A 23,636-nucleotide genomic window follows, 5' to 3' on the forward strand; every position below is an offset into this window, starting at 1 on the left:
TCTTGCTTTAGATTAGCCTTGCTTTTATTCAATATTACTGAAAGTTGAATTATTTCTTTTAATTCTTTCTATTCTGCCCTGTTTTATTGCATTTTAATGTTGGTGCTTGCTGCCGTTTAATTGGTTTAGATGTTTTAATTAATTTAATTAGTCATTGCATGAGTGAAAGGAGCCGTTATAGTTGCACTATTTCCTACTTTTGCAACTTGTTCATTGGTGTTGCAACTAACAAGCTGACGTGACAGTCTTCTCCTTTAAGGCAACGTGAGACAGATTGTGTATTGTTACCATGGATAACAATAATCACCGTCAACACATCGGACTTACAAATTATTTCTGCAATCCAAATAAAAATGCGCGTGTCCGTTCAGCTCTTCGGGAACACCTACTTAAAATGCAGAGTAAAGTTGATTTGAACACGGATCTTTTTAGGGGCGCTTCCTCCTCTGAATGAAAATAGCCGCCATGTGTTTGGTCATGTGACCACGCTACGTGCGCAAAGCGACGTGCGTGACGTAGCGTTGTAGGCTTCGCTAGTTTCCTCAACCAAACACTCAACTGATAATTGTGTGATAAAACTGGAAGTCAGCCGGTGGACGAGGGGCTCTTTATTCAGAAAAAGCACACGAACCCAGCGTCCCTCGTCGTTGTACACAAACTCGTCCGTTTCCGTCCTGAAACTGGTCTTGTTAGGGAAGAAGACGGCGACAAAAATCCTGCTTTTAAACCCACCAAAGGTTGGTTTTTATTTAGCTGTGGCTGTCGAAAGGCGGGGAATACAAAGCGACGTGTGGTCAAATCTATTACATTTTGGACTCACTGAAGCAAAAACGGGATTACTACAAAGCCAGTTCGTGCTGCTGTGACTGGTCAGCGATAGTACATGGATTATCTGGTGAGTAAATGAATCGAAACGATGTGGCATGGCGTATTCCTATCACAGACTTGTCCTAGCGTTTCTCTTCTTGCCATTTGGGCTCCTTATCAGACAGTGATGTCACTCAGGTGAGAGACTGTCAGCAATTCAATGTCGTACCGGTTTTTTGTTTGATGCTAATGTGTCAGCTCGAGCCTGTAGCTTCTCCCCGTTAATGTTGTGTGAGCAAGGTCTAACTGGTTGACCCAGACCCTGATCTGTTTACATGTGAGACACGATAACTAGCTAACTAGCTCCACCTTTGAAGTACTCTTAGCAGTGTAATGTGGGATGAGAACATTGTTTCCGCAGAAAACTTCCTTTTGCTGCTGAGGATAAAGCTGCACTGTGTGTTGGATCTGGCTTTTTGGAGTCAACATATCGCTTGAAGTGTGACACTCAATAACTGGACTAGTTCGAGACATTAGTCCCCTGCATATTTGTAATACCTGTGACCAAAGCAATTATTACAGTCCAGGCCACTGTGCCAACTCTAGCCTGGGAGATTATGGTTTTTGGGCCTTTGCCCACATTGTAGGGATGGGATGGGTGCTGCTGAAAAAGTGTAACAATAGAGAGGAAGCTGTAACTGACGGCTTTCCCTGGGAATTCATAAAGTCACAGGAAAAATAGCACGCAGACATTGTCCTGTCATTTCAGGGGGGAGACAGAGTGACAGTGTGAAATGCAGAGGAACTTGCCCACCCAGTGTTATCAGTTTGTTTATAATGGGCCTCCCAAGATGTGGGACCTGAAAGGAACTTTGAACTTCTGCTTCATTGAGACATTTCTCCAGTCCAGATGACCGAGTCCCATCCGGCAACCTGAACCAGAACTGTTGTGCTATAGTTCATACAACCTGATTTATGTCCAGCTTGTCTGCGGCTGTAACAAATCTTTTGGGGAACAAAAGTGGAGCGTTCATAGTTTACATAAGTCATTCTGTAATCTCTGTTACGTTAATCAAAAGGTTATGCTATCAAGTCAAACACAAGAGGCATTGTTGTCCAAGGGAGCACACACTCGTGACCTGAAATGATAGAAACTGATTTTACCCTCAGCTTTCTTGTTTTACTCTTGGGAAAATGCACTTTGCTGCAGACGCTCACATTGCCTGTATGTTTTTCTCAGTTTTGACCATGTTTAGTCTTTGCTTACATACTTGGAGGAAAACTAAAGCCTCCATCTTACTAGCTTGAGGATTTAAGATTATCTGTGGCAAACAGTTTTGTGTAGAAAGCACAGCTGTAACTCTGTGGACTGTTGGAGCTGTTGGAGCTAAGTGCTTGGCTGTCCTCGGAGGTCAGGCACTCAATAGGCGCAGGGCCTCCTTTCCTGCTGTGAAACACTGGAGACCTGCCACAAAACCCAGGCCAGAACTATGTCTCTGTCTTTCCTATAAATCAATAGGAACATGTCACTAAACCTTCGATAAACTCTGCAAGTCTTATGCATGCTTTTAGGTAAGTTTTCGATCAGGTAAGGCCTAAAAGTGTATTGGGATGAACAAGAAAGGAAGCACATAATTTCTGCACATTGCTGGGTAATAACTGTGGTTTGAATTATGACTGAAGCACAGATCTGGCCCATGGTGGATTCAGTTTCAACTGGGAGCTGGGGCATGGTGAAGGACTGTACTCCTGCATGGTCAGCGTAGTGTTAAAAAAGACCACACAAAACGGCAGCACTGACAGAGGAATTTGGTGCGAGCTGTTGCCACGATACAACCTTACCAAATTACAAATGCACCGTGTGACAAACTCTTGGACGCTCACTTGTTGCAGATTTCCCCAGACAGGTCACGTTGAATGTGTTGTGAGTGACATCGAAGAGAGGGTACTTTGTATGTGAGAAAACCAAGCTGTGCCCGTATTGATAATTTCTAAAACCCAAACAAGAACATGCAGTATTATTCTCCAGAGGTTTCACTGTAGCAGACAGTGCTTTTGTAAATGGCCGTTTTCTTTGTACATTACTGCTTAATATGCTGTTACGCTTGCAAGGTCATATTTATACAATAGATATTCCACTGCATAATTTGTGCTCACTATTGGCTGTAGGCAAATTAACAGCCGCTAGGCTAACTCTTCAATCCAACACAACATTTGCCTTTGTTGAAGAGATGACTGCTGTATATTTCTGCTACACATTAGTAAATAAACCCTCAGATGGACTGACATTCAGGTCATTTTGTAGCTCTGCCCTAAAGGAAGCTGTATCTGTGAAAACAAAATTCTGTAAAAACAAACAAACAAACAAACAAAACGACCCTCACTGACTTTGTCTCGGACAGAACAACCAGTGTGGTTTTTGGGGAATTTGTCACCATCTTACGAAAAGATTCAGTGACAACAGCAACCACCAGGCATTGACCTCAAATGATATGGCAATGATGGGTGTGACAGATAACTGAGCAGAGCTTCCTCTGTTGATCGGCTGGACCACACCTCCAGTCATCTGGCTCATGTTCAGAAAGAATAAACAGGAGGAAAATTTAGAGAAATTCTGTTCATTATGTCCTTGTCTCTTGATTTCAGTTGAACAGTTGCATTGAGTATTTTGATACGGTGACTTGGATGCATTTTTGTTGCTAAACGCTTGACACAATTGATTGTTGGATCCGTGTTCTGGTCTCTATGTTATTCTTAAATTAAACACTAACCTCTTTGGTAATTCATCCTCTGTTGTGCATACATGCAAGTGACTGAATAATATTTGGCGTAACGATGACTAGTGGCAGGACATATGTAGGCCAACAGCGTAAGTGTTTCTAGGTGATGTATAAATTTAGCCTTATTATGCTAAGACTGCACCTCACAATTGAATTTGAATGGCAGTTCTCTTTGGAAAAAGCTGACTTGTGTTGCATATTACTAGCTGGCTCATGAAAACATATTTTGCAGAGATGGTGAACCCTATACATCCATATTTCCGAAACACATTTTAGACAGCAGCTATACCACAGAGAAGGCAGTTATTCAGCTGTCATCACTATTAATAGTGTTGTCAGGCCAAAGTGACTGCCCAAACACCTGTTTTCTGTTAGTTTTGAATTGTTACCCATCACCTGTTTGCGTTGTCTCTTATTTCCTTTTTGTGAAGTCGTTGAACGTAGATTTGAGCAGCATTAAAACTTTAAAAATGTGATTCGGTTTGGCGGATTGGATGTTGAAAGTGTCATGGTTGGATTTTGATTCTCTTAAGCTCCATTGTGAATAAACATTTTGGAATAAAACGTTAAAAAGTTAGTTTTGTTACGGTAATTTTTTGGTATCTTTGCCTTTATTTGCCAGCAGACAGTAAACAAAGAGAAAGAGAGGGACATGACATGCAGCAAAGGTTCCCAGCCAGAACCGAACCAGAGACACTGCAGTTATGTGGTATGCGTCCTCACTGTTTGCCTAGGGGGACACCCCATTGTTTATGGCAGCCCTAACTATCACACCTCATGAAAATAAATTGTTTTAGTAGAAGCATGCAGTGTTTTTGGCTGACCAACTGTATTTCAGAGCAGATCTCCTGTCCAAGGACACACAGTGGGCTATAGCAGACTGACACCTCGCCATTGAACACAGAGGAAAGGAAACTGATGGGAAATTCTTGTTCTTGCAGGAATCCAGCTCATTAGCCTATGGGATACAAGGCAGGTGTTACTTTTCCTCTCAGTTTTGTCCTCTATGTGACCGTGCTCCACACCTTGCTGGTGCTGGCAGAGGTCTCCGCCATGCGCCTTTCAGAGGCAAACAAAAATGACCCATTGTATGCAGATAAGAGCACCGACAGTCTCACAAGATCTTCCAGCAATATGTGTGCTTTTTATATGCGGATGGATATAAGCTAATCATTTACTTAATCCATCGGTGAGAGGAGGTTTACTCAGGTTTCGGTTTGAATGGATATTTACCTAAAGTCTGGTCAAGTCAGCCATAGTTACTTAATCCTGCCCTTCTACTTTAAGTGTGTAGCCTCCAGCTGTAATGTGAAATACCTTTCAGAGCACAACAGCATTCCTGAACCCCCGTCCCTGATTTTAACCTGCCAGCAGCGTGTCAGCCAGGTTGTCGTGTGTGCTGGCCAGCAGCTCATTGCAGTGATTCCCTTGTGTCTGTGGAGAGTGCTAGTGAGTCAGCATCTTCAGGCTGCAGCAACGTCAGTGTTGCTGGTGGAGATGAGGGAATATTTATGGGATTTCATAACGCTATGATCATGACCAAACACAGTCACTTTGTGTTCCTTTTTATATTTGCACCCACATAAGTTGATGGACCATTGCGCTAAAGAGGCATTAGTGACCTGTTTTCATTTTTTTTTTTTTATTGCGTTTCATTTTCTTTACTTTCTCGCAGGCTATAACCAATCTCATGACTTTTTCTCAGTGAAAGGCGATTATGAAAAACAAATATGAAGGGCATGGATAGGTGGAGCGATTTGTTGTTGGTAATTTATTATTCTGCTTTTGTTTTTGTTGAAGAGTTGTAGGATAGTGAGTCAGATCAAACTCCTTATTAGTGAACATACACATTTGCAAATGTATTTCAGGGTTTAAATGTAAATGGATAAATAAATGTCAGTGGACACAAAATAATTAGCACTGCATATGAAAGTAACACAATAAGGTTTACAAATGTATTTCTGATGCACGCATTTCTTCTTTTAAATAAATGTAATTGAAGTCCATAAATATATAGGTTTGAGGGTAGTCATTTAATGTGATCACACAGTGTTACATCTGCACAGTCTGCAATCATGAATCGGAAGAGGGATGTTTAAAAAGCTGCCTGAAGGTCAACCTTAGCATGGTGTCTGCTCTCCACAGGTAACTGATAACTCTCTTGTTGTGCGTGATTAATTATGTTTGAGTCATGAATGCTCACAAAGTTACTGATGTGATTAACACTAGCTTTAGTAAACAAGTTACCTCAGTTATATGATGCTAATAGACAGCATAGGATCATCCATTAGCTAGCTAGCTAACACATGTAATCATGCAAGACAGGAGAGTTATCACATTTCTGTGGAGAGAAGCTACCAGGCCATCTTGAGGTTGGCCTGCAGGTAAAGCCACAGATGGCTCACGAAGTTAAATGTTGTATTTGTTGTTACAGAGCATCTTTGGTATCGTTACCTTAACACATGAAATCATACCCTTGAGTCTGTGGTTACGTGATTGGTTGAAGCTGGAGAAACCGTCTGATTGCCTACACATTATTCCCTGCTGACAAAGGTACATTTGTGAATTGCGCCACATCAGAGGAGTTTCAGAAACCGCACACACACAAATGCAGTAACATCCAAATATGTTTTTGATTAAATCCTTTTAAATGCATGTATTTGTGGATTTCTGCTGCATTTATTTAAAAAAGGGAAATATTTGTGCGTGCATCAAACATACATTTGTGAACCTCATTTTGTACATTTGTTGACATGATGACTATTTTTGTGTACATTGAAAAATATTTCTGATCAGAGAGTCATTTCTATATAAATCATGAAATACATATGTGAGTCCTTCTGTGTGCATGTATTAATATTGAGACTGATCTGACTCCATGGTAGGATGGGGCCATAAAAGCTATAAACATTTGATAAGCAGAGCTGTACCAGTGAGTCATGGCTTTCATAAGGAAGCATCTTGCTGACCTACAGACAGACTGAATAAATTACTGTAGACCTAGTATTATGCCGCCTTGTTACATGAGGAGTTGCATTACAAAACACATGTACTGGCAAACTACTGTGTGCAGTAGTTCAATGAAGTGTCCAATGAATGAAACCAGTGTATTAACTATGATTTAGGTAGTAGTGGATGTTCTTTTCCAACATGTAGAACCAGATTGGATGGGACAACATGCCAAATTCGGTTTATGTAAATGTTTTCTCTCAGCTGTTGAGCTTGGAGTTGTAAAATGCTACGTAGAGCAGCGTTTTACTGCAGTGAGGACAGTGACAAGGGTCTTTGTCCTATTGTCATTCTTTATTGTCAAACTTTGAACTGCTGCCATGGCATACCAGGTGCAATGCAAACATGCATTGGTTTATTATAGGCGCAGCTCAAATTCTGTGTTGCACGCAGCAGCCTGACAGTTGCAATGTTCAAAAATGTGATCAATTTGAAATCTAGGCTACTTATTGCTGATGTAACTAGTTTTCACTTAGCCTTATTGTATTACAGTTAGCACTCTATTATAACTGCTGTATGTCAGCAGATGGTAGCAGCAACTATTACGAGACAGCTCAGCTGACCAAAACAAGCTATTTGAACATGACTCACAGTTCTCCCTGAGCAGACTGACTTCCGACAATGCGTCCCACAACAGTTATTGAAATCTCCATGACCGCTGTAAGCTCAAGTGGTCCATCCCTTCATCCTCCTCCATACATAGAAAGCAATGGTTTTTATACTTTATGAAGCCGTGCATACAGTATGGGCACAGTGTGTGGGTGGGTAATGGTGACTAATCCAATTTGTAGTCTTATTCTGGATCCCTAGCTGTCACTGAGCCCTTAATCTCTGAGAAGAGAGGGATCCTCAAAAACTAATCTCAAGCTTGTGTCTGTCCGCTGATCCTTGTGGCAATAGTTTTTTATCTTTCTATGAATGAACCCGGGGAGTAAACACAGCCTTCAATCATGCTCATCTACACCCTTACAAAACCGCTCTGTGCAGCTCAAAAAGAAATGGCTTGTGGATATTGGCTGCTGACAGCAGGACGGTGAAGGGCTGGACTCACGTTGTTGACCTGACACCGTTGTGCTCGGCTACTCCTGATCCTCCTTCATCCATTCACTTACTCCAGAGCTCGGCTTGTTTGTTGCCGGGGGTTACGCTTGTTGCTGAGGACAATGTCGGAGCACATGCAGCTCTCCCTTGCCTTGTGCAGGATTGGGCTTTACACGGTAAGAAAACGCATACATGCTGCTCTCTGTTTTGTTGAAGAACGGCAGGGACGCGCTGTGCTGAGTGTATGTTTGATTGAATGCTGTTAACTTAGTTTCACGGCGGTTTAACGTGTCCTCGTGTTTTGAACCAGATACTGACCAAGCAACAGCAGCTGCTGCTTCACTGCTGCCTGGTCACCGAATGGTACGCTCCGGTTCATTTGAGTGGGTGTTCACATGATATTAAGGTGGAACTGGTGGACGTTAGTATTGTGAGATGTAAATTAAACCCAGGGAGAAGCAGTCTTTGAGTAAAGTCAGTTTCTCTGAGAGTAGAAACAAAGATAGATTATGGTCTCTTTTTCCTGCAGCTCCTAGCAACTGGCTTGGTCAATGGTTTTAGTTCAGTGCAGTTATGAATGGATCTATGAATATTAAGCTACAGAGACAGTGATGTTGTTGCCCTTTGGATCTTTTTTCGCAACACGTTTTCAAACAGTTTTATTTTAACCAGGGCTGATGACTCATGTTGCATATCGTCAGGTCCCCTCTTATTCCCTAACCAGCTGGTGAAGCTTTCTCAATGAACAATAACAGAGAGGCTTACTTAGAAATAGGAGTGTTTAACAGAAGGCTTGTGCACAGCTACAGTACATGTCAAGCATAGCCTATAGCAGTACTGTTCGTGACTGGACAATTCTCAAGATATTGAAGGTTTTGAAGGCTGATAATAATTATCACAACTGTAGCTGCAATTTACTGTATTCAGAGGCAGTTTGACAAACCATTGCCTATCTGTTGATAGGATGGTTACTCATAGCTTCCACTGGGTGCTTTGCATCTCAGCTGTGGACTGTTTCACTCGAGGCGCAAATTAGGTTTTCTTCATTGCTTGTGGGTTCATCAGTCAGTAGGCTTCATCCTCTGGGGACAACAGACATCTGTACAGTACTGACAGGCAGTTGACCAGGTGCAACCAGGTTTGCCACAGAATACAATTAACTGAGAACCTCCAAAGATGTCCCTCATAAATTAACAACATAAAATTTTGATGAAATTTATGAAAAATTGTCCTTTGAAACTGTGAAATCAGTGCATCCCATGTATGTGAAAGGAGGGTTAAATCCCCCTTGGACCCTATTAGCTATTTTTCAGACTATCACTAAGATATACTGTGGGAGTGCTTAAAATGTGAATCAATATAAGTATAAGGTTGCCATGGAGAAGTTCAAAGGGATGATTGTTGTTATTGGCTTGCGGGCATTGAGATTCAAACCCCTGCTGAGTCATCGCAATATCCCGTACAGTGGTGGGCAAAATCAAACCCTGACATGTGTGATGCTGTGGGAGATGACTGATATGATCCAGTCCCAGTGCTGTCGCATGTCTGCAGTACAAATTTATAACCATGTTGTGATAAAAAACAAACTTCTTAGTCCAAAACCTTCATCATTTCGTATCAGACATTCAATCTTGACAGTTGCGAATGAGCTATGCCACTGGAAAATCAACAAAAGCTTTTCTTGTTCCTTTACACTCGCTCAATCATTTATTTCATCTGTCATTTCACACCAGATTTACAGTATGCTTTGCCATTTAGGTTTAGTGTCTCTATTTCTGAACCAGCTCTGTATTAACAACAAGCCGTTCTTGTTATGACTGGGTGTAATCTCTCAGACTCTCCCGTGTTCCCACTGATTGTTCTCTGTAAAATCACCCACTCACACTGTGCACGCTAAAAATAGCAGAAGAGACATCATATTCGACTTTTGCCAATATTATACAGTACTTATCATCAGTCTGTGTGATCAAGATGTCAGTCATGCCTGTCAAACTGTAGCAGATGGCTGAGCGGCATTGCCAGTGCCAGCAACCTACAGAACTTGCTGTACAGTCAATGATTGTCCCATTCATTAACGAACCCTGCCTATTAGCCGAAACATCACATTAACACCATTTACCTTTCCATCCAGAGGAGAAATAGTCATGTGATGTTAATGGAAATTCCACTTTTGCTATTTTCTCAAATATTTCAACCTGCACAACCCCTGAGGTACAGTTATGAGTGTTGTCCCAGCAGGGTTTTATTATGGAGGCTTACCTGATATGAACAGCACCTTTTTTATTACATTATGTGAGGCTAAAAACTATATAGATGGACAAATAGAGTATTTTATTGATCCCCTAAGGGAAATTGCAGCAATTCACATATCACAAAACACGTGTAATTTACACTAAACTGACCTGAGGAAGATAAGAGAAACACTGTTTTAAAAATACACACACATGTACATAGAAACTACTGCACTAGATAAAGATAAAATAAAAAATTGATTTGAATTAAGACAGAGCTCTCAGAGCAAATTGAAGTTAAACATGCAAAGTTATTCAGGAAAATAAAGTTCAATGTGCAAAGCACCTGTCTGATTCACCAGGTCATATAGATTTACAGTACAGTTGGTTATCAGAGTTATAATGTTGGGAAAAACGAGTTAAAGGGTTACACCATATCTATTGGTTGTTAACATGAGTGAGATTTTGATACTGCGCCACACACTTCCATGGTGATCGCAAGAATAGCATGCACGCTGGTATCTTTATTAGATATTACATCACTAATAGGCTAATTAAAGCATGATCAATGACGATGATGATACAGAAAGATAGAAATGCATGGCAAAAATAGTGTAAGAAGAGGGGTTTTTTTTCAATTAATTTGAGGACTCTTATTTTTATGTTGATTAACTTTAATATTATTTGCTTATTGATCTAACTTTTATGTTGACCCATACTATTTTCACGCTGTTTAAGATTGTTAAAACTGCCTGACAGAGTTCACATTCCCATGACGTTCACAAGGTGCCACCAGCTGCCATGCAGCCATTAGCTTTCTAGATTTCTAACACAAACTGCAGCATAAATCAGACCATGTGATTTTTCCAGTGCAAGACTGCAGTTGGATATTGGTTAATTTCTAGGTAACCGCAGGTGCCATCGGACATTAGTGTATGTGACCTTGTCCTGTGTGTGCCATAGCTATTGCTTTTTGGACCCTGTCTTTGTAAGATGCCTTAACCATTAAGGCTCTAAGTGATCATATTAGGCACTTCGTGGTCACCTCATTAGGTTATTAATGGAGTGGAAAATGGCTCCTCCGCCGATTTGCTGGCTCCAACCCTCAGGCCCAAGCAGCATCATTCTCACCAAAAGTCTCAAGTCTGGTTCGTGCTTAATTTGGAAAGAAAGCTGATGGAGTGTGCATGATGAGAATGCCCTAACCGATGCTAAAATGCACATTGGAGCCCCACACAAGGTTGCATAGTGCCTAAAACCTGAAACAACTTGTATGCTTTAGCAGCACCTTCATACAGGACTGGTTGAACAAAGCAGGAACTAGATTGACCAGTTCTTTTTATTGGGCAATGGTGAGAGCTGATTGAAGGTTTAAGGTTGTTGTTACTAAGCTTTGTTTGCATAAAAAGGTTATGCTGAGAGTGGCTGATGGTACACTTACTACAGTATTGTATACAGATGATTTTTTTGATTTTGAACAACTCATTTTACAGACAAGATTCAGGGTTTATAGGTTATGAAAATGAAAAAAATCAACAACAGCGTATCTGAAAGTTGTTATGTACAGCTGCCACCACAGTGGGAGCACCTGCATCCTGTTTACATATGAAAATAAAATGAAGTTTGTACAGTTCTGAAACACCGATGTTTTGTTGTTTCAGTTTTACAGTTTATATGGTGGTCCAGTTAATATTTTTAAATACATGTTTGGATCACGTGCAATTACAAAATAGTCAAGTAATTGCATCAGAAAGAAAGATTAATTTGAGTTTGAGCATCATTGCAAGAAAACAGCGGCTGTACAGTGTTCTGCTATTCACTTGAACATTACTGTCCAGAATAGACGAGTCTGCTGTGCACTTTTTTTCTTTGAGAAATATAGAATACCAGTGTCTCTGTATCATTTTACTTGATCCATTTATCAGTCTCTAGCTGAAGGCTGTGTTTGACACCTGAGTAGGCGTGTTGTGAGGAGTGTTGTGAGGATGTTTTGTTCCTTCGTGTCTCCTGGGTTTCCGTGCTGTGTCACTGCATAGGCCTTCCTCTTTTCCTGTTACCACAGGCCTGATAAATGTTTGTCTCCACTCATCAGCTGTGAGCAGCCACAGCACATTTGTCTTAAAGTCACACTCTGACTCTGAACCTGGTTCAGAGTTGAAACAGTTCAGTCAAGCTTAAACTTAATAAGAGGAGAGCTCTTGTACCACTGTTGTTACGCCTTCTTGGTTTTGAATAGATAACTGCTAGACATTGCCAAATGGCTTCAAAGTTCAAAAAGACCCCTTGGTGAGTGTACAAAGTGGGAAAACAGAAATGATTGACCATGGTGTGCTTTCAGCTGTGACGTTAAATTTCTGCTGTGAACAGTTTCATTTGTAATGCAATATGCATGCAAGATTTCCAAAATAAGGGCATACTCTCTTTAAACGTTGAAGGTGTATTTGCATAGCAGTTGCCAGTTTTGTGCTCTCAGGGGACTAATTCATTTTAAATAAGAATAGGCTTGTTATGTGATAACAGCTTGAGATTGAATTAACTTGTTGAAATATAATGCATAGAATGCATTATATATTATATTTTATAGCAGACATGTTTTGATATCTTAAGCCCTTTTTTTATAGAGGGATATTTTCATCAGGTTTCTGTACAGCAACTGTCAAATTGCCTGACAGCAATTTCATTATCGCTCCTGAGAGAGATTGCAGGTTGACATTGATTGGAGTGATAGCACCTCATCTGGAAGGACCTCTGTTGATGCTCCTGTAGTGTCGGTGACCAGCAGCAAGCACTGCTGTACTGTTAACCTGAGCTTTTCCCACTCTGTCGAGAGAAGAAAGTCAAAATCCTGTTTTATGTATAAAGCAAAATAGAGACACTCTACACACTTTTTTTAGTGACATTTTTTTTTCTTTAAATTGTAGAGGCTTTACAAACAGCTTAATACTCTCAGTATAATTTATCAAAAGGAAAACTTTAGGGCACAAAAAGAAACTCCTACAGCAATTTTTAGAGGAAATCCCTTTACCTACCTTTGAAACTGTTAAAAAAGTCATCCTGTTTTCATGAGAAGGTATTTTTAGCTCTCTTATCTTGGGATACCTCAGGGGTTGGGTGTAATCTCACTCATCTTTATCTCTCTGATCACACCATAACCTGAACCTTGAACTCTAAATGCTCCAAATGACTTTTTTTGTTAGATTTTTGTCAGAATGTATACATTGTTCACCAAGGACAGTGTGTAGTACAACTATAGCTCTGCTGAAGATATTTACATCGAATAGTTTGCTTTTAAATTGTGTTGCAAAGCTTCTCTGAGCTCAGATAGACCTTCAGAATTCAATTCAAAAATCTGTGTAGACTCTTCTTTTAAGCCCTCGGGACTCATTAATCCCACAGAGTTATTGTTTTTGTGATGCCTATTATGTCACAGCAAACTTTCTGCACAGTAAATAAACCATTCTTCTCACAGTGTGTAAGCAGCGCACATTTCCCACCTTTTTCCGTTCTTTTGAAAGGCAGGATGGGAGCAGCCATTGCCCCATCCTGGGCCACGAATATCCCACACTTCAAAATAACCACAGGACCAGGTCAGATGATGATCGAGAGATCACCAAGGGTCACCCACTTACCATTGAGTACTGTTTCCTAAAACCCGGATGCCAGTCCTTACTGATTTGTTTTGTTGCGCCAAGGACATTTTGGGATGGGATTTGGCTCCGGTTCTTTGGGAAACTACAAAGAATAACTTCCTGTATGTATTGGCTGTTTGGCCTTTGTGTACCACATGTATCAGGAACTTGGAATTCTTTTCAAGAACACATCCTTTTTAGCAGCGCTTATTCTGCAGTAGTCATGCCAATCAAAAGTTGCTGTATTTTGTGGACTACATGAATGATTGTTTTCAGAGGTGTAGTTCTTGTCAGTTAATCTGATGCACCAGAAGGGTTAGTACACAGAACCATCTGGGAAGTCATCCTTGGAAACTTTAGAAAAGAGCAATCAGATCAACAAACCAAATCTTGTAGTGGGACTTTTGCAGAAGCTAGTTGGGAGAAGAGCAATAACATTGTTTCCATCAAGAAAAGCCTTCAGCACCAAGAAATACTCTCCAGTTCTGATATAATGATATAATTGATGGCAGCATCTAACCTGTTAAGGAGCTGCCTTGTTGTTTTTGAACGAACAGTCGCTTCTCTCGTTGTCGTCACACCCAAACCATGCCCGCCTGCATCTGCCAGTAGTTCCTCAAACGAGGATCCAAAACAACTGGCCACAAAAACGTAACTTGAAGCCTGGCAAGATGGATTTTCAGCTTGTGTGATCTTGTGATCTCGCAAATCCAGCAAGGTGACTATTCAGTAAAGCTGCAGCTGCATGTCTTAGCAGTCAGACTATGGGCTGGATTCTCTGTAGTAGCAGAGCAGGATCATGGGCAAGCAATTGTTCTGAAGTTAAACTGAGCAATTTACACCATATTAGAATGGAATAGCAACAGAAGCAGGACAGAAGTATGTAGGGCAATTGGTGTGTGTTAGAAACAAGCATGTTTATAGTGGTAAAATAAAATCAGCAGCATATTCAATCAATCAGCTTCATCGATCTGCAGTTCTTGCTATTTGAGCATGTGTGAAGGGGGTCGCCAAATAACTGCTTCAGTCATGAAAGCTGAGGAGCAGTTAGTTAGGAGTGTAAATTTAATATTATCAGTCAAGGAAAATGACACACAACTCAGTTTTTGGCTTTTGGATGTGTTTCATTGGGCTAAGGTGGCAAATGATGGCAAAAACCAGATATGAAATTGGATTAATTTTAATGCCTCCAGACTCCGTGGCTGTCCAAATCTAATCTTCCTGAAACTCTGTCTAATACATGAAGTACTTAAAAGTCCAATTTTAATTTTTGTGTTGGGATGTGTTTCTGAGTAGAAATGAATAAAACATTAACAGTGCATGCACATTTTCACATTTGTTTGAGCCCCTGGAGCTTGTAGCACTGCAATGTGGCTACCAGACACTGATGATTTAAAAAGACAGCACCCTTTGGGATCAACAGAATATTTTGAATATCTAGAAGTAATTGATGTTTTTATGCCAATTTGAGACCATTTGGTTTGATCCATTTAACCGAGTGGAAAGAAAAACCTGAAAAACACTGGCTTTGAATAATAATTTGTATGTGATATGGTTTTTCCACGGAAATTTTAAATGGCTGAATGTAAAGGTTCAAAAGCTTTCCCCCTTCAGCAGATAATTGTGAAAACAGTAATTTTAATGGCCAAACATCCAGGTTTGTAAGCCAAACTCTTTTTAGTGAAGGGAGCCTTTAAATGTTGTTGCAACAGATTCAGTTACACCTTTGTGATACATAGTCATTGTTCTGTTTATATGTAGCATGAATCTGTTCTGCTGGCCTATATTTCGGATGCCTCTTGAATGTAAAGGCTTTTGTTGTTAGACGCCTAAAAGCATTTTTCTGTTATACAATAGTCTTTGTCCCCATGACACGACAAGGACCCATCTTCACACTGAGCTCAGGGCTTGAAGCACATATTGTAATATGCTTATCCACAAGACATTGTAATACACAAGTGGGCTGCAAATTCCTTCAGTAATCCAAGCCAGAGGGCCTCTCTCTCTTCACAATCAGTCTACCAGTCATTGTTAGTCCCGAAACCAAGTGAATTCATTTTTTTCTAAATGCAGACTGTGACTACATGTAGAAAAGCAGCAGGATTGGTCTTTTTATCCTGTTCCTTATATTCCTTTTGTATCCTTACAAATTGTTTTCATTATCATTCTTTTATTGATTTCAAGGTTTTTCACATTTTTCAAGTTTAACCATTTGTTATAATTTCTCTGTGTTTGTGTTGATGAGTGGTGATCAGTGATTATCAGAGCTGAGACGAGAAAATCATGTAATTGATTAGCCAACTGATACTATTCTAATAATTGATTAATCATTAAGACATTTTTCTAGCAAAAATAACAAAAGTGAATTGGTTTCAGCTTCTCAGTTGTGTGAATTTGTTGGTTTTCTTTGTCTTTTTTGGTTGCTAGTTTGCTAAAACGAGCTGTTTGAAGACATCACCTTGGGAACTTTGGCAGGCACTGATTAAATTTTGAAAATAATTGAGAAAAATATGGAGTGATAATGAAAATAACTGTTAGTTGTAGCCTTACTTGTAAAAGTGCTGTGTGTGAATATCCAATAGAAACCTCACATCGTCATCCCTGTGTGACCTAGCTGCAGCTTTATAACTCAAACAAGGAGGTAGAAATATTCGCTTTTCATTTGGTGAGTTGCCAAACTACAACACCACACTACAAAACATAAACTAAATAAGGTTGAGCGAGTAATCTGAGTGACAGCGCCAACCAATCATTTCGTTTTGTCTGACTTTTCTTAATTGTGTCTTTCCTGCTTTATTTTAAGATCCATGTCCGTCCAGAAGTCAAATAGAAATGTAATGTTCATGCATTCTCTGTGTTGGTGTTTTATCAGATTGTTCTGCTGTCTGTCTGTGAGCTTAACTCTGCTTGCAACAAATCACATTTCTTAATCCTTTTTGTTATCCCTTTGTAAACAGTATGACCTGCCATTTGAAATAATTAGCTTTTTAAGAAATAAAAAAAACAGTCTGTCATTATCTGTGCTGAGAACCTGCTTAATTCCTCATTTCTATTCATATTTCTCAGCCATTAAAACCTTTGCTTTGATAAATGCTGCTATCTGTATATTGTTTATCAGTCTTTAAGGGAGCAGCAGGTTGTGGTGGAATAGATGAAATCTTTGAAAAATGGTTTGTGGTTGATTGTCCTTTTATCTAACAACTTGCAGCTGGCACATGTGAGCCAGACTTCCTGTTGGTGTAGCCTTTTTTGCAACAGCACCTTTGATTGAACACACACTTTTATATTGGAACCACAGAAGCAGATACTGATTCAAAGTGAGGCTCTTTTTTTTCCCCAGTGCTTGGGGTCAGTTTCCAGTGACAATTGCTGCATGATGAGTACTTGCCAAATGTGTTTGCAGCTGTAATTGAGGGCTTTTACTGTTTTATATCAAGAGCAATTTAGGGGAAATGTATGTAGTTTAGATCACTGTTTCATGCCCCATTAGCATTTTGTGAAGCTTGGATTTAAGAGGATCTGTCAGACCTTTTTTTTATTTCAAATCAAAGCTCAGTTGTGTAACTATTAATGATCATGAAATATTGCTTTATGTTTTTGTGGCATTATTTTCTTTTGGGTTAAATATTTTAAAAGATAGTGAGTTTCCCTGCTGGTATGAGAGACATGTCATCCTAGTGTCTCAGAATCTGTACTCAATCCAGATAGAACCTTAAAGTTAGGATTAGAAGATTACATTTTTTTTGGTTCAAGTTAATTATAAATAAAGAACCTCTCCAGTCTTTAAGACAAGTCTCAATCTATGGATTAGATATTCAATCCATTGTGTCATGCCTCAAAAATCATCTGGAAACTTAAAATGTTGGGATGTTAATTCACAGTTGTTCTCTAACACTCATTTCACGCTGATTTGTGATCCAGCCAACCTTCAGTCCACTGAGGATCCACTCAGAATAAAATCATGTCAGCAACCTGATTAAATTCTTCCAGGAAATTCAGTTTTCTCTTATAAATCAGCCCGGGGATAAAATGTGTCATGTACAATAAATGTTCTTTCTGATTACTTTCTATTTTTGGAGAATCTATAAAGCTCTGCTCATGTTCACCCACTTGAGTTAAGATGCATTTGGAAGATGCTTCATGTTTTTTATCATTTGGGGATTAGGGTGTATTGGTCTGTGGGCAGGACTGATCCATGGCCTAGTCAAGACCTTACTTGGTTATTGGAATGAAACCGTGGACAACAAAACGTGACAGCTGACACAGGCTCCAAACAACACGTTGACTCTCGTGGAGTACACATGCACTGTAGGCAATATCTACAGATGTTAACTTAGTTTGCTCAATAGCAGTCGTACTAATAGAGACTTCAGGTACAGTCACAGAGGCGGAAACAGTTCTCCTTGACAGTGACTGTCAACACCACAGTCAGTGCAATCTCTGAGGGACTCCTAATTATGACAATGGAGCTGGTGCAGATCATGCTCCAGTTACTATTTCTGACAGCTCTATTTTGCAGCAGCATATGTAATAGGTATCACTCCTCGTTAAGCACAAGCAATTAAATCATTCATTTCTATATCTGAAGAACAAACCTTGAACTTTTAAAAACAATGCTTTTTTCTAGAAATACAGTTATGAACCTCATTATTGTTGAGCAGGAGCTTCTGTATTTGTTTGTTTGACCTGTTAGCTGAATATTTGTCACAAAACATTGTGGCCACATCAGTTTTGTGCCCACCCCCAGTTGTAATCCTCTTTGATATGAGTTATGAGAGAGACCCAGTCCCATCAAAAAGGGGTTTCCTCTTCCAGTTTGAGTGCAGATATTTTTGGCTTCTTGTGGAGGAAGTGTGACAAATGTGGGCAGCTGTGTTGTTGATGTCTGCATGGATATGCCCAGATGCATGCACCCACATTTAATCATCATAAACTGTAAGCTTCCTACTTAATGTATATGTAATTCAGCATTAAAAATAAACCGTGCACTGACAGTTTGAGGTCTTCATACACACTGGTCTGCAAAGACATCCAGTGGGCTCAGTCTTACGTGGATGTTACTGTCCTGGTGACTAGGGCTGATGCAATCATCATGTTTCATCCCTGATGTTTAGACACAATGAAAAATTGTGAAGTTTGTCTTGTTTTGTTAAATGATGAAAAGGAATTTGTAGAAAAACAAGCTTATATTCCTCTAAACAAGGTGTTAGAATAAGATTTTAACATCATGACTGAAACTTGCTGTATGTACAACCCACATTTCAAAAAAATTTGGGATGCTGTGTAAAACACATGACACCGAATGTGATATCTTCCTAATCAGTTTTTATATGTACACTCAACAGAAAACAGTACAAAGAAATTATATTTAATGCTTCACCACCCCAACTTGAGCACTCGAATGCTCCAGAGACACCTGTTTGGAGTGTTTCACAGGTAAACAGGTTGATTTGTAACAGGTGATAGTATCATGATTGGGTATGAAAGGAGCATCCTGGAAAGGCTCAATTGTTCACAAGCAAGGATGGAGAGAGGTTCACCACTTTGTGAACACACTGGATAAAGGATATGACTACATGAACTCAGGAACACTTTGTTAAACACTCGTCAGTAACAGTGGCATGTAGAATACACAATAGTTGTAATGTTCTTGTGTACAGATCAGTGCAAATTGAAAGAAATACTTTCTTTTTACACCTTCAAACCAATTTTATTAACATCTGTTTCCTGTGCCTCTTTCAACAGAAACAGCTATTTAAGAAAAAAAAGCATGCTGGACTAATACAATTCAAAATTACAGCTCTTGTATTTCTGTTGAAGCCATATGAGAATCACGTAGCTCAACTGGGTTCAGATCATCACTCTTATTCCATAATCTCCTCTGGCTTTATAAGATAAGATGAGACTTTATTGATCCCGCGCAAGTGAAATTCACTTGTTACAACAGCAGAATAATAATGAGAGGTAGAAAACAGAACAAGTACAGCAAACAGACAACAGAAAAGATACAAAATCAAATCACTTATAGAAGGCCATGTACAAAGAATATAAAATAAAAATATTGCTAAAAGTACAGTGTCCTTGGGTATATGTATTGTACAGGATGAGTGTAATGATATAGGCACATGATGAAAAATAATGGAGTAGAGCAAAAAGTAGGTTTGTGACATCAACACAGTGCTCTATTAAATGATGCTGGAGCAATAAGACCTACTGTTGCTGTTGTATGATCAGTTCTCAGATCACATGCATCTAAACTTCCCAAACTGGTTCTATCCAAGATCAGCACTGAGGCCCTCACATATTTAAGATACCTTTGCCCCAGTGTTAAAGAAGAGAGGAAGGGATTGTGTTTGGGCATGCTTGGAGCTGCTGATTCTAAGAAAAGGTAACGGCGCCCTCTGTTGTTACTGAAGAGGCACTGTTGACAAAGACAACCAAGGGAAGTGTTGAACTTAGTGAGGTGGTGTATGTCATGCATCTTTTACTCCAGACAGCTCTAGACTGTTCTTTAAAGCACACTGCATACTCTGCAGACTTAGTGCTATCAACTAAAACTTCAGCTCCAGCTGCCGGTCCTTATAAACTTTATGTAGGAATTTAGTGCACAGGCAAATACTGGCAGCACCACATGAAGAAGGACTTAACCTCTGTAGTAACTAGTCCACAGTTAAAAAGGCAGACAAGTCGTATTTAATGCCTATTAGTGTTATTTTTTTTTAGTGTTAAGACATCTGGCAGTCATCACTTTTATGTGTTTCACAAAGGATCAGAAGACATTTGAGAGGGATCATAGTCAATGCCCAAATCACTGCAGTTTGTCTGACGAAAGCTCCAAAGTTATTTCAAATTGGAAGGTGGTTTACGAAGTCAATGCAGCATTTTACAGTGTGGCATTGAAACAAGGCACAAAACAAACTAAATGAGACTAACAACAACATTAAAACATCAGAAAGGGTGACTGAAAAACAAATCTATAAAAATGTATCTTGAAGCGATTAAAAGGGATTCTGCGCTGCTTTCCACAAAGGAAGAGTGGTTGGAACTCACCTCACTGGAATTTAAGAGATGCCCAATGCAGACAATCAGAAAAAGATGGTTCCTGTACGTTTCAGAAAATGACCACAAAACCTGATTAACTGTGAGGTAGAGCTGACAAAAGAACACGTAAAACATTCACCTTCAACAGTTGCATGGAAAATGACTGGCCTCATGAGTCCTTTTTTGCTTTGGACATCATGCTTGGAAACAAGCTTTAAGGTGTCTTAATTCCATAATATCTGTAATTGTATTGGCAGCGATCTATTGAGTCCATGATTGCTCTGTGTAATTGTGTTATGGGCAAGAAATATGAGACCATCTTGAGGACTCGGCGCACTTGTCTGTTCAAATACTTGATCTCTCATGATATTCCTCTTTTTCCAGAATGATAATTTCCATTTAAATGCAAGTAGACAAATTCAGGAGTGTTTCTATGAGACAAAGTTAATCTCTCATGTCATCCAAAATGACTGGCTCTACTGTTCACACAACTCTTATGGGATGTAGTTTAGCACAGAGTGTACATTTGGTTTCCAAATCCCCCTCATCTGTCAAAGAGCTTGACATTTTCCTTCTTGAAGAATAGTCAAATGTCCTAACAGACACAGCTTAGCACACGAATGACAGCATTCCACCACAGATCAGATTGGAGCATGGACTTAATTGATTGGAAGAGGCCTCCAAAAGATTTTCCAGCATGTGGTCTGTTTTTGTCCTGAGGTGATCGTTTGGCAATCGCTCAAATTTTACCACTAAAGCGGCAGCTAATTATTGTCTCCACCGTTGATTGATTTATCAATATGTGATTAGATACATTTTTGAGTCTAAAAATAATCAACAAATACTCATTATAAGTTATCGGAGCAAAGGTGATGCCTTCAAGCTGCTGATGCTTTTTGGATCAACGGTCGGAAAAACTCAGCGTATCCAGTTTCCAACAGAGAAAAACAGGAAGTGCTTACATTTCACTCTTGGATGGACAAATATGATACTTCTACGTGTAAAATGGCAAATCATTTCCTCAGTCAACCAATCTGTTAATCAAATAATATGTTTCACCTCAAGTTACCACTGGCGCTTTCTTCAGAGATGAACACATTGGCAACAAAAAGCGATGCTGCTGACCGTGGCATTCTTTCCTGATGAGCTCTAAGGCAGTTTGAAGATACTTCTTTGGCTGAAAGTTGCTGCAACCTGAAGGCATTTTAATCTGAAACCATGGCTTTTGAAGCTGAAACCTTCCACGGTTTTGGAGCAGAAGACAGTTTCACTATTGTTTCTCAAGTTTACCAAAACTGAATGGCTTTCAGAAACTAAAATTCAAACTTCAGTCGTATAAACTTCAGCTTAATTTCTCATGTGGCACAAAATTCAGTCCATAAAATTCACTCATGCGTCCTCTGGGTGGAGCCATGTAGTCACTGATCAGCTCATCAGCTCAGCTGCACGTACTGCAGAAGCTTCTTGTAATAATTTCACATGAAACAAACTTTTTTCTGTGAGCACTGTGTCGTATACATGACATTCATACACTGCATTCTCCTTTCTAACCAACAGCACACACAGTGAGTATGGACTTTGGACGTCTTACTGGTATTTTTTGGATGCAAGGCTGAGAGTGTACCGTGCAGGTTACTGGACACAGTAAAGGAAGTTCTTTTAGTCTTTTCATAAATATTTCACAACACATGCTTAACTGTGGTTTGTGTTAAGAGGCATTACAAGCATGGTCGTAAGAGGATGTACGGAGGATGTAGAACCTCTGGGCAGTTAAGGGAGAACTGAAAGTAGTGAATTTGTGGCAACATGTAATGGACGAAAGCCACATCAAAGAAGTGCAACCTAAAGGGCTTTTTCTGAAGAAAGATCGCTGTTGTTTCTTCAGTCTTGTTTATTGTGTGCCATTGTTTTCACTCTTGTAAAACAAAAGTCAAAGATGTGAAATGTTTCAAAACCCTCTGCGTCATCGATGATGAAGGAACAAAAGTATTTGCCCTGACTCTATTAAAAGCATCATCCTGGGGATGTTTTATGGTGCCCTCTCTTTCCCCCCTTTTGACACCAGTTTAAGTTTGCACAGGGATTTCACAAAGCAGAGTACTTCAAGGGAGAGATGACCAGAGATTGATAGTATCTTTTGAACTCTGTTTACCGACAATGATTTACAAAGTGTTCCTGAGTCCATATAGTAACATCCTTTATCCAATCATGTGTTCACAAAGTGGTAAACCTCTCTCCATCCTCGCTTGTGAATGACTGAGCCTTTCCAGGATGCCCCTTTCATACCCAATCAAGATACTATCACCTGTTACCAATCAACCTGTTTACCTGTGGAATGTTCCAAACAGGAACCAGTCTTTAGTTGCTCCTGTCGCACCTTGTTTGAAACTTTCTGCTGGCATTAAACTCAGCATAAGCATATATTTACAAAAATTAATGGAGTTGATAAGGTCAAACATTAAATCTCTTATCTTTGTGCTGTTTTCAATTGAGTTCATGTCAAAAAGGATGAGCAAGTGATCACATTCTGTTGTAATTATGTTTTACACACCGTCCTAACTTTTCTAGAATAAGGGTTGTACGAAGGATCGATGGTGCAGTCTGAAATCAATACCAACATTTTTCTAAATTAGAAACACCTTGAATCTCCCCCCTGCATGTTAACATCGGGTGGTTCCTTTCAAGTTAGTTTCTCTAGATCTCCGTACACTTTCTGACATGAAGACATTTTCCCAGTCCCCTATCAAAACCCACTCATCCACAATTGGTAGGCTGGATGCTCTCACTCTGGGGAGGCAGGCCTCAGGAAGGGCTTAGGCTACCTCTGAATCAGGTTGCACTGTGCAATGTCATAGTTAGGTCTGTGATGGATCATGGCACAGTTGGCCTCTGTCTGTTCTTTCCTGTCTTTGACTAAGTAAACGTTTCCCTCTGTGCTCAGTCGTTTATGAAAGCTCCTTTGCGCAATACTGCCATACGCACATCTATCCATCAGCCTTGGCTCTTACTCTGTGTGTGTGTGTGTGTGTGTGTGTGTGTGTGTGGTGGCGGCGTTCTCCTGTTTGTCTGGTGTCCATCTCTTCTTCCGGTAAAGTACA

The 23,636-nt window shown here is 39.9% G+C and overlaps 1 protein-coding gene across 2 annotated transcripts in view; it reads left to right on the plus strand.

The window, feature by feature from the left end:
- Positions 1 to 535: 535 nt before the first annotated feature.
- Positions 536 to 23,636, plus strand: part of LOC143320584 (ADP-ribosylation factor-like protein 15) — a 99,780-nt gene continuing 76,679 nt past the window's right edge. The window contains exon 1 of one of the 2 annotated variants that reach the window (XM_076730382.1): positions 536 to 895. In XM_076730382.1, coding sequence (XP_076586497.1) covers positions 884 to 895 — 12 coding nt within the window. In that variant the 5' untranslated portion in view covers positions 536 to 883. Of the gene's footprint in view, positions 896 to 7,463; positions 7,814 to 23,636 lie in introns of those variants that run through there. The other variant, XM_076730381.1, reaches the window with a different exon arrangement.

The sequence above is a fragment of the Chaetodon auriga genome, chromosome 5, assembly GCF_051107435.1.
Source record: "Chaetodon auriga isolate fChaAug3 chromosome 5, fChaAug3.hap1, whole genome shotgun sequence".
Taxonomy (NCBI): Eukaryota; Metazoa; Chordata; class Actinopteri; order Chaetodontiformes; family Chaetodontidae; genus Chaetodon; species Chaetodon auriga.